The sequence below is a fragment of the Thermobia domestica genome, chromosome 10 (genome assembly GCF_964235325.1).
Source record: "Thermobia domestica chromosome 10, izTheDome1.hap1.1, whole genome shotgun sequence".
Taxonomy (NCBI): Eukaryota; Metazoa; Arthropoda; class Insecta; order Zygentoma; family Lepismatidae; genus Thermobia; species Thermobia domestica.
In genome coordinates this window covers 130,678,605-130,692,710 of record NC_137463.1, presented here as the reverse complement: position 1 = coordinate 130,692,710, position 14,106 = coordinate 130,678,605, and the positions used below count along the sequence as shown (strand labels likewise).

The window sequence follows — 14,106 nt, the reverse complement described above, 5'->3', positions numbered from 1 at the left end:
TAGTTAACTATGGGCAAGGAGATGGATTTCAGTTGTTTTGTGTGTGGCCAGAACATTGGTTTCCATCATCTTTATTTCTGGAATTAAATGTAACTAAATTTTGTTGTCGTTTACGTATAAAATACTCATCTTTAGTTCTTAACAAAACAGAAATCATAGTTCAAAATGTCTCTATGCCATTACATTTCGTTACATAAAGAAATGAAAAAAATAATATATTTATACTTGAAAATGTTGAAGATATTATGACAAATATTATGAACAATTCTATAATAGAATTAAGCAATGGTTTATAATAAAATAAACTACAATGAAATGCAGTTTATTTGAAGTTAGCAACAATATTTACCCTTATATGCTCAAATACAAGTTTCTTGAATAGATAGGGACTCTTCACCTTGAAATATACACCTTAAATTTGATTATCGATAGAATCGGAAATATGTTAAGAACTTTACACCTTGAATAACGCAGCACAAGTTTGGCGTCCCATGGTTATAATATTGTCGTTACAAACTGACTAAACTAGCGATAAAACCAGGGAGTGCCTCACTGAGCCAGCTCCTGTTTCCCGATTTCTAAATATATAAATCAGCGTATCTAACGCCGGATTTTTGTTCAAAAGATATGTTTTCTTTTGCATATACATGGAGAACAAGTAACGTCAACATTTCATTAGCAAATGTAGCTACTGATCAAATTGAATAATGCCAAAAATAGGCTACTTTGCTTCCTAGAACCTATTTTTGGTGGAAGTTCCTATTTTACAGAAAATTTTATTATACTTTTATGTTTGTCCTGTTTGGTACGAAAAAGGTTTATTGTGAAAAAAATGATCTGCGGAGCTCTTTCTAGAATGTCTGTTATTAGTTGTAGTAGTTCATTTGAGTTTATTGTCTCATTCAGGAGTGACGCTATATGAGACATGAATCTACAGTTTAACGTGGCATTCAGACCATATGAGCTCCTGCCGGGAATTGAACTCCGCCTTTAGATCAAAATATCTGACTACAGTAAATTCTTACCCGTTGGGGTTGGAACACACCTTGTATTATATTTGGTATTGTGAAACAGTGATAAAACTGGTTAAGAATTTCATGACTTGGAAGAAGTCAGAGCCGTGACCCGGTAGGACCGGAACAAACGTGGAGACGACGGAAACGAGAATTTGTATGACAGTTAAAATAGTCCTAAACGTTCCTGCTGGTCTAGTTGCTAGCGTGGGCACCTGTGGTTCGTGTAGTCTCAGATTCAATTTCGGTTAGGAGGTCGTTAAAACTTTTCTTTAACTAGCATTTATTTTTGTTGATGAACCGTCTCCTTTAGCTTAAACAGCTTAAACGTTAACCTAATTATTATTAATGTTCATTTTATTTTTAATGTAATTCTAACAACACGATTCTCCCCTCTCTTCTGACTAAACTTATAATTGTCTTTCTCTCTGGATGTGTGTGTCTGTCTTTGTGTGTGTGTGTGTGTGCGTGTCAACATATTGCACTGAAATATAACTACAAGGTCTATAAGAGTATAAACGCTTGAGAATTACATACAAGATAAGTTATATGATTTTAAGGGTTTGTTAAAATTGAATCAAGCGAGATATTAAAATTTGTCGTGTAGAATGTAGGGAGTGGGGAAAGGGGGTAATTCCTACAAGATCTTAATATCACATTTTCCAGTCATAAAATGGTCAATGCAAGAAAGCAATTTAACTATTAAAAATGAAGTGAAAATGTGCTGTGAAAATACAGTTTAATGTAACTATGTGTCTAATTATTTTACATAAATCTTTTTAAACCCTGGATTTAATGTATTACCTAGTCAATATTTTCAAAGGAAATGTCAATTCCATTTCATGAGTTTTAGCATATATGTAACTACTTTTGCAAGCTTATATTCGGAACCTATAAGCACAATTTTTGAAGCTAGAAATATAAAATTTAATTATAAGTCACGATGCTTCAGCAAGAGATCGATTTCTATACCCACCGTTGTGATTCTTCTTTTGACTCTTTACATTAATTGCAACCCATCATGGATCACAAATTAATCACCTTCTCATAATCTTATGAGCTGTAAGACTGATGAGTTAGATGGTTAGGGGTTTAGGTAACGTAACCGAGACTATATGAGATGGGCCTACAGCTTAATGTGGGATCCCGAACCAGATAAACCACACTGAGAATAGAGCCCAGATCTTCCACACCGAACACTAAGACTACTTCCATTTTTCCCATTTATCGTTGCAACAATTATTTGCAAGTTCATAATCAATTTGTCATTGTCTTTTTTTAGCCTAAATGTCATAATCATAAAATGTTAGATTAAAAATTGCATTTCTTCTGGATCTGACACGAACTCTTCCAGATATAATATAAAGTTCCAGGACACATACTGTCTTTTCACTTGATAATAACGATAGCTTATGGAAAATATTTTTGGTAAATACTGGATATGGTTTATTTTACCAACATGCTTAAAGATATAATAGAGTGACGCGAATATCTCATATTTTTTCTTTCCTCTCCTCTTTGTTTTCACAGACAGACCAATATTCCATTGACGTAAAGTGTATCAGAAATTCATTTTAGAAGCAAAGTGCCTTCGTTTCACAGGTAAAACAGAGACAACGCTCTTTTCAAAGAACGCTTCAGGCAATATTGCTTTGCTTTCTTTGCCTATAGCGTTTAGTGATGACTCACCGAATACGTAGTTGCTTACTACTGAAGAAAATTTCATTGGGTCAAGAGATTCACAAACAAAAACGAACGAAAAGATCCACAAGCGTCATATTATTTTGTTAAAAATAGAAAAAGAATATAGTTACAATTATATTTATATTTGTAGGTCAGGGTAGTAACGTGCTTCTTTACAAAAATAAAATTAATTATACCCACAATGAACATGATTCAATAAATAAATCAACACATAATATTACTCAGGTTCTTAGCGCACGCCTTCACATTCATTCATTCTGTGGAGTATTTCGTTTGTGATTCACTTAGTGTCAGCAAAAATACATAGAACTACTTTCGTCGGTTTCAACTACAACCATTGGGAATGAGTGGGGTAGCCTAAGAAAGCGTGTGCTACGTTTTACCGAATTCAAATCATATTTACGTAATTTCTACCAGAAAATTATTTTCTATATGTGGAAACCTGCAGCACGGAGAAGATTTTATATCCTTTTACTTCCTTATTTTGATATATTCTTGCAACATCAAACAATAAAGTTATTTTCAAAAATTGTAGGAAGGCATATACCAAGTTTAATTAAAATGAAGTAAGTTTTACGAAATTTGTGGTGGAACAGACAAACAGATAGACGGACAGAAACAGAAATTCTCGTTGACTCAGCTGGCAGACACTTGCTATTTCATTTATGTTACTTGGAATTTAGTTTACGATAAAAGTTTCTTTTTATATTTTATTAATGTAAAGAAATCTAAAACGTCCTTACTTTTGATCTACCTAGGTAGAATCATACCTGCAACCTTACATTATTGTCTTAGAAAAGAATAAGAAACAATCTAACAGAATGACTCCATATATAAAACTCTAATACTACAAGTAATGGCTGTACTTTCGACGAAATAAAAAGGTGCACTTGAGGAAGATTCAAACATGGATCAGCTGATGTTTGTAGGTTAGAACGTTATCACACTACGCCACATACTCTGATGGTCATTTTTCCCTATACACTTTAAACATTCAGCTTGTGACTTTTGTTTCTGTCGTTATACCATATAACAGTTTCTCTGTTTTCCATGCTTGTCACACTGTTCATGTTATTTATTGTGTAAATTGCATTTGGAAACGTAATATATTTTGCTGTTTTACCAGGATTTGTCATTTAGGGAGGGCAGGAGGGAGCAATTTGCCCCCCCCAAGAGTTCGAGGTTTACGTATACTTTAATCGATTGTCTACTAATATATTAGTACAAAACGTAAAAGTCTTACGTCAGTGGTGCTCTTTCCCCTTCAAACAAAGTCTGAAATGACGCCCCAGTGTGACAGATAATACGACTATGAGTTTGCGGTGAATATTTGGGCATTACAGGTCTTGCAATGTATAAAACTATTTTCCGAATAAAGCTCATTCGATTTTACGTCCTAATAACTTAGCCTATATAGAACAGTTTGAATCCTTGAAATGATTGTGGTTGCAGTGGTCGTAAATGTTTTCATAGTTATGAGTCTGGATACGCAAACCCGATTAACTTAGGGATTTATTTCTACTTATGTGAAATATTGTACTATATAGATCCTTCATCTCATAGGCCCTGATGACTTCAAAAGGTTTATTTAATACGTAATTTTAGGTGCTTCCTGTAAAACATATCCCATCGAAAAGAGTGAGCCTGTCTAAATATGCCAAATACCTTAAAGGGTAGCCTATAAGGGTGAAATTACTTATTTGGAAAGTACAATTTTCTACTACCTCATCTGCGGTTTGCCAAGTGTTTATGATTTCACTTCACAAAAGAACAAAAGCACTTGACCGACATATTTGATTTAAGTAATTTTCGTGGCGGTCACTTGGATAGCGTTTTGACAGGTCCACTGTTTTTAATGGGATGTCACTTCTTTTTTGTAAGGTTTCAGCGTCATTTTGTTGATTTTCATGTTTATTTAAAGAAGTCAGTGGAGAGCTTTTGTGAACGCGGCGTTGAACCTTCGGTTTCCATAGCTCATAGAGTTAGTTAGTTAAAGCCCTTTTCCGAACCGAAAGGCAATGAATGTTTAGATCGTTTCTAGAGAAGCAAGATGATCTACCGTGTGTATCGTTTTTGAATACTTAGTACTTCAGTTGAAAATTAGTTCAGTGGTAGAGTGGTCGGCTGTCGTTCAAGGGGTTTCTGGTTCGATTCCCTGTCAGATCCCTTACTTTTTTCTGTACGAGTATAATAAACGCGCCGTAATTGATTCACAATAAAGGAGTTTTGTATTTTGTTTTTAAAAAAATCAGTAATGTTAATAATTTAGGGAATACCCTCCGGGTCATGAATTACATATTCCTGTTGTTTGCAAATCAATATGAATATTAAAAAGCAACTGTTTTCAACGAACAGAAAAGGCTCTCTATATAGGCAAGCCAAAATAAGTAACACTTTCGATGAGTGGTTAGAGTTGTAGTTATCTAATCCTACAGTTCGTTCGATTCTCATCCTCCCTCTTTGCACATTTTTTAAAATGTTTCATTTAAAAGGCTCTGCTCCAGTTGGATGTTGCTAAATGAAAGTTAATCTCCAGTGGAGAAATTTAGTGAAGATGCAATCCTGAAAATAAGGAAGAAAAATGAATGGAGAAAACAGTTACTGAGTTAATTCTTTTAATCGTTCTATATTTGATATTATCCGTTAATTTCGTGCATTTCTAAGTTGTTTTTTGACACTATATTCTCCCTATTTCTCTGTGTGTCTCAATGTGTAAATTTTCACAAATACTAAACAAATCATGAACCCTCAGTTATATTTGCAACCTAACGGGAACTAAGTTAATACGGATAAGTTCTCCAACTCGTCTGAGTGTTATCGAATTTTGCATTTTTAATATTTACAAATAAATGACCAATAGTTAGCATTTTCAAAAATTGTTTAACCAATAACGAAATCAATAATTTCTTCTTTCGAAGTACTATTACGTATCAATCAATGAAGCCGGAACCTAACGCCCTGTTAGACCCCCAAAATTTTCATTGGGGGTTGGATTCTTTCCCCTAAATGATCCATCCATACTTTTTATTGAATTGCAAGTAGGATTACTGTTAGTAATTTCAGAACTTATCGCAAAGCTTTGAGTTAGTTAAAAAATAACCTCCTACTACATATACCGCATAATCCATCCGCATATTATTTAATACGCACATATGTATACTCATTTGAAGTAAGTTAACTTGTTTATATAGTCCCTCATTTGAGTTAATTATAACATTAACTAAGTCCCCGGACAGTTATCTACTCATCGGCGCCTCTGGTGTCTGTATATTTTTTCAAGTGACTGTGTATAATTTTACGTGTGTATCATACAAACAAGAAGTACTCTGAGTACAAGTATCCAAAGACTCCCTTTTGTCATTTCGACAGCCAGTATTTCGCCCCACTCGTACACAACAACCAGCTTTCCGATTTGTGCTTTCAACAGTTGGGGGCAACTTCATGCTGCTGTTCTAGCTACTACCAGGCGTAATTAATCTTGGAGCGGGCGTTAGTTGGGTTGCCTATCTCACGGAGTTTGTACCTCAAGAATTTCTGTGGCCCGCTGTACACAAAACATCAGCATTGATGTGTTATAAAAATGTATCCACAGTATTAATCACCATGTTAGATAGTTGATTTGTCCTCCAAAATCCGATGGAGTTGAACTAGCACTAGGGATGCATATTAACAAAAACGAAGGTGACATATGTATTGGATTAACATTGGCATTTTTACTGTGTGTAGTTAAGATGATAACTTAGGCATTGCCAAATAAAATATAGGACATCGAAAATTATCAAGTGTCCGTGAGACTTACTTCTTCTCGTCTAAATCTAAACCCACATGTTTTACAAGTGTCCCTGAACCTACATTATCTAATGCCATAAGGAAACACCAAAAGTGAAACAAAACCATCAGAAATACTACGATTATATAACGAGAAGGGAACATTGTTCCTTCTTGTAAGCCCTGGATTTGAATACTTGTAAAGAATAATGTCGAGTAGGGAGACTAGGAGCTGGAAGTCTCTCTGGTCTGAGACAAGTTAGAAGTAATGTCAGATAGATTCACATTATAGAAAGTACTTTTACTGTCTGTTGGAACTGAGAAAGGTAATTGTTACCAAACTATCGAGATAACCGAAGTACACATAAGCAAACTATGAGAGTGACTTAAAGAAATTCAATTAGTTATGCTCTATGAAAAGTGGATATTTCTCTAATAATATTGCATTGTTTTAGTGCTTACCCAACATCATCGCAGTATAGTGGGTATAATCGTGTGTTATAATGAAAACTTTTATATGTTGTGACATTCCATTCCAGTTATATATTATATCTAATTCTAAACTAAAACATGTATTGACATGTATTGAAATAAATATGGACATAGACGTATGGACACGACATAAAAATAATATAAATATGGTATAGCTATTAAATAAGCACATACCATCTGTTATATCTAAATCAGTGTTTAATTTTACAACTTGCAAATTATTACTTAGAATACCTTATGAATAAACTTAGTATTACAAACTTAAGTTCTTATTCATTGCATTGATTACATGGCATAAAACGAAAACATAATCCATAATATTTGCCACCACAGTTCATAGTTAATTTTTTTTTCAGATCTCGATGATATTGCACACAAAATATGCCTTGATTACGAGATTGGAAGTAAAAAGAGGTTAGTGACGGCTATGGCTATGATTGGTGGTCCTACGCTGATTTTGGCTGACGAGCCAACTAAAGGGATGGATGCGCAAACAAAACATAAACTATGGAAAGTTTTTGAGCATGGGAAGAAAAATGGGAAATCGATAGTTATTTCTTCTTCAAGGTAAATTATTAGATACTCCTATGCACCATTCAGGCAACTCTTCATAAAATAAAATAACCTTTCAACTTGTTTGAGAATCCAAGTGGGTTTGTGCGATTGAAATGTCGATTTTCGTCTATTGGGAAACCATCCTCTGTAACGTAACCAATCGACGAGACAATGCTAAGCGTAAGGCTTCATAAACTCCACCATGTTCTAAAAGCAGGCTACGGTGCTGTCAGGAGATAGTATGTAGTTAAACAGTTATTTGAAAGTACATTACAGATAACCACAATTGCGAGTGATTTCCTACACATGTCCAAACTGGGATATTTGCACATCTAACCACTAATAAGATCAACAGTTCATTTGGGCCAAGAGACGTTAATGAACGCATCATACACCATTAGTTTCAGAACATTCATACCAGTAACGCGAAACTGACAAAGAGCCTAGGAGCCACCGACGGAATGCTGTGATTAGCTGCTGAGGAACATCGTGGAAGCGAATCCTCGCAATATATCCATGAAATTGCAGATGAATTAGGTATACACTATCCCAGTATCATTCAGCAGTTCCGCTCAGTCGGTAAGGTGAAAAGTTATACTTACGCGTTGGTGTGTGTGTGTGTGTGTGGAAGGGGAGCAAATGACTTTACATCATCCAAAACTGTTCACCATCTGGACATATCCAGTTTTCTGAATGTACGAAATTACCTGGCGGGGTTTTTGCATCAGATTGTCCCTTCTACGAAAATAAATCTAGATCTTCTACGAAAATAGTAAACGATCAGGACTTGGATTGTGATCAATGTTCAAGACGGCTTTCAAGCCACTCTAGTCCAATAAAAATAGATCTGAAGATGGAAATTTGATATAACAAGCTGAAATTTTCAACATCAATTCTACTACACCTATAAATGAACTTACTAAAAGTCCCAAGGAATCCCATTTGAGGAGACGGAGATGTGAAGTCATCAATATGGCTGTCAGCCGAACTCTTCTTTCAAATTTGAAACTATTATAATTGGGAATCATTTTAAGATAAGAACTTTGTTCTTGCGCCATTTATGAAAGAAAAGCATTTGGAAATTTTTTCTAAGATAAAATGATTTTAATTTTGTTGCCACTATTTTTAAATATGGTGTCATGAAGTGGAAAATGGAATGTTCTCAATATCTTCGTAACCGCTACGAATACCAAAAATAACTTGAAACAATAGTTACCTGGTACATCAGGAGCCTTTCAAGAGGTATGTACCATTGATATATCTTTAACACTAACATAGCTAATAGATTTTATATAATGAAGGGTAATATGCATAATTTTCCGTGACAGTAGCATCAGATTCAATAATTTAAAAATGTGGAGGAATTTGCAGCAATATTTTGAATAGATTCTATAATGTCTTTATAATTATGACAATAGTTTATGCCTACAGCTTTGTTACTGTAAAAATTGTAGTTAAATTACAGTTGTATAATAGTAATAGAAGCCTCCATCTTCGTAGGCATTGTAATGTAAACATCAATAAGAAATTATACTTCATTGACCGTTCAATTTATTCATAAAAATACTAAATTCTCACATTATGGAAAAAATAGCATCTTCATTGAAGCACTGGAGTTTTAAGAAAATTCAATTTTGCGACGGCAATAAGATAGTTTACCAGTTTCATTTTCATTTGCTTCTTCATCATCGGAAGAAGGAAGATTAGCTAAGTCTTCCTCTTCTAACACATCGCGATTACTAATCCATAACCAAACACATTGGTCACAAAAGTTGCTGCATATAAGCTGATGTCTGTGCATCAAAAGTTGCAATCTTCTTTCCAAATATATGATATCAAATTCAAAAATCATCAGGCGCTGGCTTTTGATAGGAAAAAACAGGTTGAAAAAAATGTCCAATTTTCTTCCAACCCCATCCAGTTGGATCTAGTTTCACCTCTCTGCTCTTGTATCCGATAACAGGTTCTGAATAAGTTCCCTTGTGGCAGCAAATGTTGGGGGGGGGAGTTCATGCACCCTGAAATTCATGTCATATAAACTATTCTGAAGAAGAATGGAAAACAAAAAAGTCAGTCAGACAGAAAACAATGCAAAAAGAAAAGGAACTGCTGTTGTGAAAAGTCGAAAAATCTGTGTAATACACTACCCATAAAACAAAACTGACATGAGGTTAAGAACTTTCGTCGAAAAAAAGCTTCCATAAAATCTTTTAGGTCAAAGAACTGCAACAAAACAGCAGCACTGCAAAACTACACCGCTTAACATCAATTTTCATCCAAATTCCTACAGAATACGACACAAAAAATCACGATCTATCACTGAGACTAAGCTTCACAAAATTACCACGATTGCTAAGTCAGTCTGCTGAATCATGCGGAGCGAAAAATTGTATCCACTCTTGGTTGATAACACTGTTAAACAAATTTTGATCGAAAGTATGTAAATTCTTTGAAATTTTGATATTTACATTCATTTAAACATAATATGAAAGGAAATGATAATAGAAGAATTTTCTTAGCTCAGGTTGTGAAAAAAACGCCCTTGTACAACAGTAGCTGTATATATACAAATGTATTAATATTTATAGAACACTTAAGCAAAATCCTTGTAAAAACCTACATTTCACTTTTTACCCTACCCTAACCTATAGCTTTCTATACCCTTGTACTTCCTTTTTCAAAATTGCGCAAATACCTGTTTCACAGGGATACAGAAAATAAAGTAACCTTGGTCAAGTTAAACATTAATAATTCCGTAATAAAAATCAGTATTAACATCAAAACATGAAAAATATGTACAAATACCTTTTTGTGCAAGAACTACACTGCAATGTAGACAAAAGTTTCAAGTGATTCCTTGTATAGGATTATGTTTTTTTTTTTTTTTAATTATTTTGAGCGTCTTTGCTTGGCTTGCCTTTTGTAGGTTACATCTGGAGCATCCCTTGCAATAGTCCAACAGTAGTTGGCCAATATGTTAGAACTCCACTTTCCCTCATATCTCTTCTCCATGACTGCAATATCTTGATGGAAACGCTCACCATGTTCGTCACTTACTGCTCCACAATCTTCGGGGAAAAAAGTCTAGATGTGAATGAAGAAAGTGGAGTTTCAGAGACATATTGCAACCAAGATTTTCGTAGCACAATAACAACTTTGCTACCAGCTGTTTGTAATTTGTTGCTCGGTGTCTTCCCAAGAACTGTGAACAAACACTCTTCAAGCTTTCCCACGCAGCTTTCTCCTCACCTTGGAGAATTTCGTAGAACTTGTGATCTTTGAATAGTTGCCTAATCTGTGGCCCTATGAAAACACCCTCTTTAACTTTGGCATCACTTAATCGAAGGAATTGTCCTCTTAGGTACTTATAGGCCTCATCCTCTTGGTTCATGCTCTTAACAAAACTTTTCATAAGACCTAATTTAATATGTAGAAGGGGAAGCAAAATTCGGTTACGATCTACCAGTGGTTCATGCTGCACATTTTTCACTCCCGGCTGAAGAGTTTCTCTGGTACTCCAATCACTTTTGCGGTAATGAGATCCACGATCTCTACTGTCCCATTCACATATAAAGCAACAATACTTTGTATACCCTAACTGCATACCTAGCAACAGTGCTATTACTTTAAGGTCACCACAAATGAGCCACTGAAAATCGTAATATTTAATGGCTTGAAGTAAACGTTTCAAGTTTTCATAAGATTCCTTCATATGAACTGCGTAACCTACAGGAATTGACGGAAGTTCATTTCCAATATGTAAAAGCACTGCCTTTAAACTCACCTTGGACGAATCTATAAAGAGCCTCCACTCCGTAGGTTCGTAATTACTTTTAAGTGCCCTCATGAGACCATTTACATCTGTACATGCCACAAGTGTGTCTTTCATAGTAAAAAATGAAGTGAACATCTTCTCCCTATTCCGATACACTGAAATATTTACTTTTTCCTGCAATAAATTTCATTGCTTTAAGCGTGACGCTAAAATTTCGGCTTTGCTTTTCGAGAGGTCCAAGTCTCTGATTAGATCACTTAGTTCCTCTTGAGTAAGTCTATGTGGTTCACATGGAGGTTCTTCTACAACAAACGTAGGGTCCTTCGAAGTACTTGATTCAGGAGCTTCAACTTCTTGATCATCATCAGAAAAAAGATCGTATTCTTTAGGTGGGTGAGGAACAGGTAGTCCTTCTCCATGTGGAACAGAACGCATTGCAGAAGGAATGTTAGGATAGATCAAGGCCCGCTTCTTCTTCGTGGAAATTCCCTTCTTGACGGAAGGAACCATACAAAAATAACAGTCTCTGATGTGGTCGCTTGGCTCCCTCCAAATCATGGGCACTGCAAAAGGCATTGAGCGCCCCTTCCCATTAATCCAATTTCTTAGATTGCTGGCACAAGTGTTACAATGTGGGGTCCCCAAGATTTATCTTGGTCTCCAATTTTACAACCAAAGTAATATTGATAGGCTTTTCTTATTAGTGGTGTTATAGTCTGCTTTTGTGAGGAAAATGTCACTTCCCCACACACGTAGCAGAAGCTATCCGCACTGTTTACACAATTTTGCGGCATTTTTGTTTATTGAAATCCTCAAAATGTCACTTGAAATATTTCCGACAACTATTTAAAAATATACATTCGAAATACCAGTATTTTTGCGTACTTGTAGTTGTATTTTTATGTCCTGCACTACACAAACGTCACACCCAAAACGCTGATAACTGCACTAAACCTGTCTTTTCTAACAATAGCAGAACACTACTGAGATAAGGAACACAATGAAACCAATCGTTCATATAGTTTCTCCAGTGTTGCCGGATCAGTATAACATTTTACCCCAAACGAAGCGGATATATTTATTTTTAAAGCGTTATTATTGGACATGCCTGTAAAACGAAAAGTAGAGCTAATATTCGAAAATATCTTTCAAATTCGTGATCAGCACCAGAAAATCAATAAGAATTAGCTGATTTTGTTCAATTTACATTTTCGTTGTTGAACAGTGTAATTTGCCATGTTTGAAGCATTCTGCTGCACAACAGTGTGTCAGACATTCTATTTAACAAGGAGCAGTGCATATTTTGTCAGAAACCGCTAAAATGGGTACTCGAAAAAAGGGAAAGGATGGGTCATTAGAATCGCTGCTGACATTAGTTACTAGAATCGCTGAACGTGCCATTAAAGAAGCAACTATTCGACAGGAAGATGCATCATTACTGTTACAGATTCGAGATATGGATCTTATAGCAAGTGAAATGTGGTACCACAACTTGTGCCGTAAAGACTACACAAGATGGGACTAGATACACACCTAATGAAAATGAAACATTCAAATAATGCTTGCATGAGAAAGTTTTTATGCAGTTTTGTGCATATGTCCAGCGGCACATAACTAAGGAGTACGATGTAGAAATGTCAAGTTCTATCCGGGAAAAATATCTGGTGTATGTTCAAGAAGACGAGGCAGTGTTAATCTAGAATGGAAAATGTAATGTATGAACTGAAGAATTTGCTGAAGCATTTCCCACGTAAGCTACAGTTTGTTATTTTACCAGATCGTCGAGGTGAAATTCGTTATGCAAGAAACATATCTAATGATAAATAGTTGAAGATGGACTCTGCGCAGGTATGCCAAAAAGTTACTGTTACTGTGAGCTGTTATCAATCACCATCGAACTTCCATCTTTCGTGGCCGACCATGGTAATAATGCTACATTCCAAGAACTTAGACTTAACCCATCTCCTTATCTAGTTTATATTTATCCTTTTAGCTGCAAGTAATACAGGTGCAAGTCCTTAAAAATCTATGTCTCCAGATCTTTATCGGAAGATGTTTGGTTAGCTGTATTAGGTAGGCAATGGTTGATGTCAAAACAGATATCCCTATGTATAACAGTCAAGCATCTCACAATCAGAACAGAATTGTTACATCTGCTCAACTGTATGGGCCACTCCTCTTCACATCCTCAAATATTAGAATTAGAAACAGCAATTTATAATTGTGTTTTCGAAAGCGGTGATGACCTCCAGCCATCAGTCTTTAAATAATCATCTGTCTTCTCCTCATTTTGATGGGATTTGCATTCATATCACTTCCAGTAAAAAGGCTAAATATAAACTGCATGAGGAGATGAGATAATCTGAGCTCTTGCCACGTAGCATTTCTGCCGTGGACGGCTACGAAGGAACTCTCAGCTGTCGATGGTGATTAAAAACAGCAAAGCTGTTTCATTAACCAAAACACTTATTGACATACCTGCATGGAGTGGGTCTTCAACGAATTAATCACTGGGTATGATTCTTGCATAAACAATTTCACCTCGACGATCTGGTAAAATAACAAACTGTAGTGCACGTGGGAATGTTTAAGCAACTTCCCTTCAGTTTACACATTTTACATTCCTGATTAACACTGTTTGGGTCCTCTTCTTGAACATACATTAACGGATAGAACGTGAAATTTCTACATTAAACTCCTATAATTATGTTCCCTGGACATATGCACAAATCTGCATAAAAACTTTCTCATGTGCCCTGTAAGCATTTGTTGAATGTTTCATTTTCATTAGGTTCGTGT

General features: G+C 35.4%; 1 protein-coding gene across 1 annotated transcript in view; it reads left to right on the top strand.

The window, feature by feature from the left end:
- The window catches only part of LOC145662083 (phospholipid-transporting ATPase ABCA3-like), a 314,987-nt gene that overhangs the window by 229,741 nt on the left and 71,140 nt on the right, over nt 1–14,106 (top strand). The window contains exon 4 of the mRNA XM_081727423.1: nt 7,334–7,544. Coding sequence (XP_081583549.1) covers nt 7,334–7,544 — 211 coding nt within the window. The remainder of the gene's footprint in view (nt 1–7,333; nt 7,545–14,106) is intronic.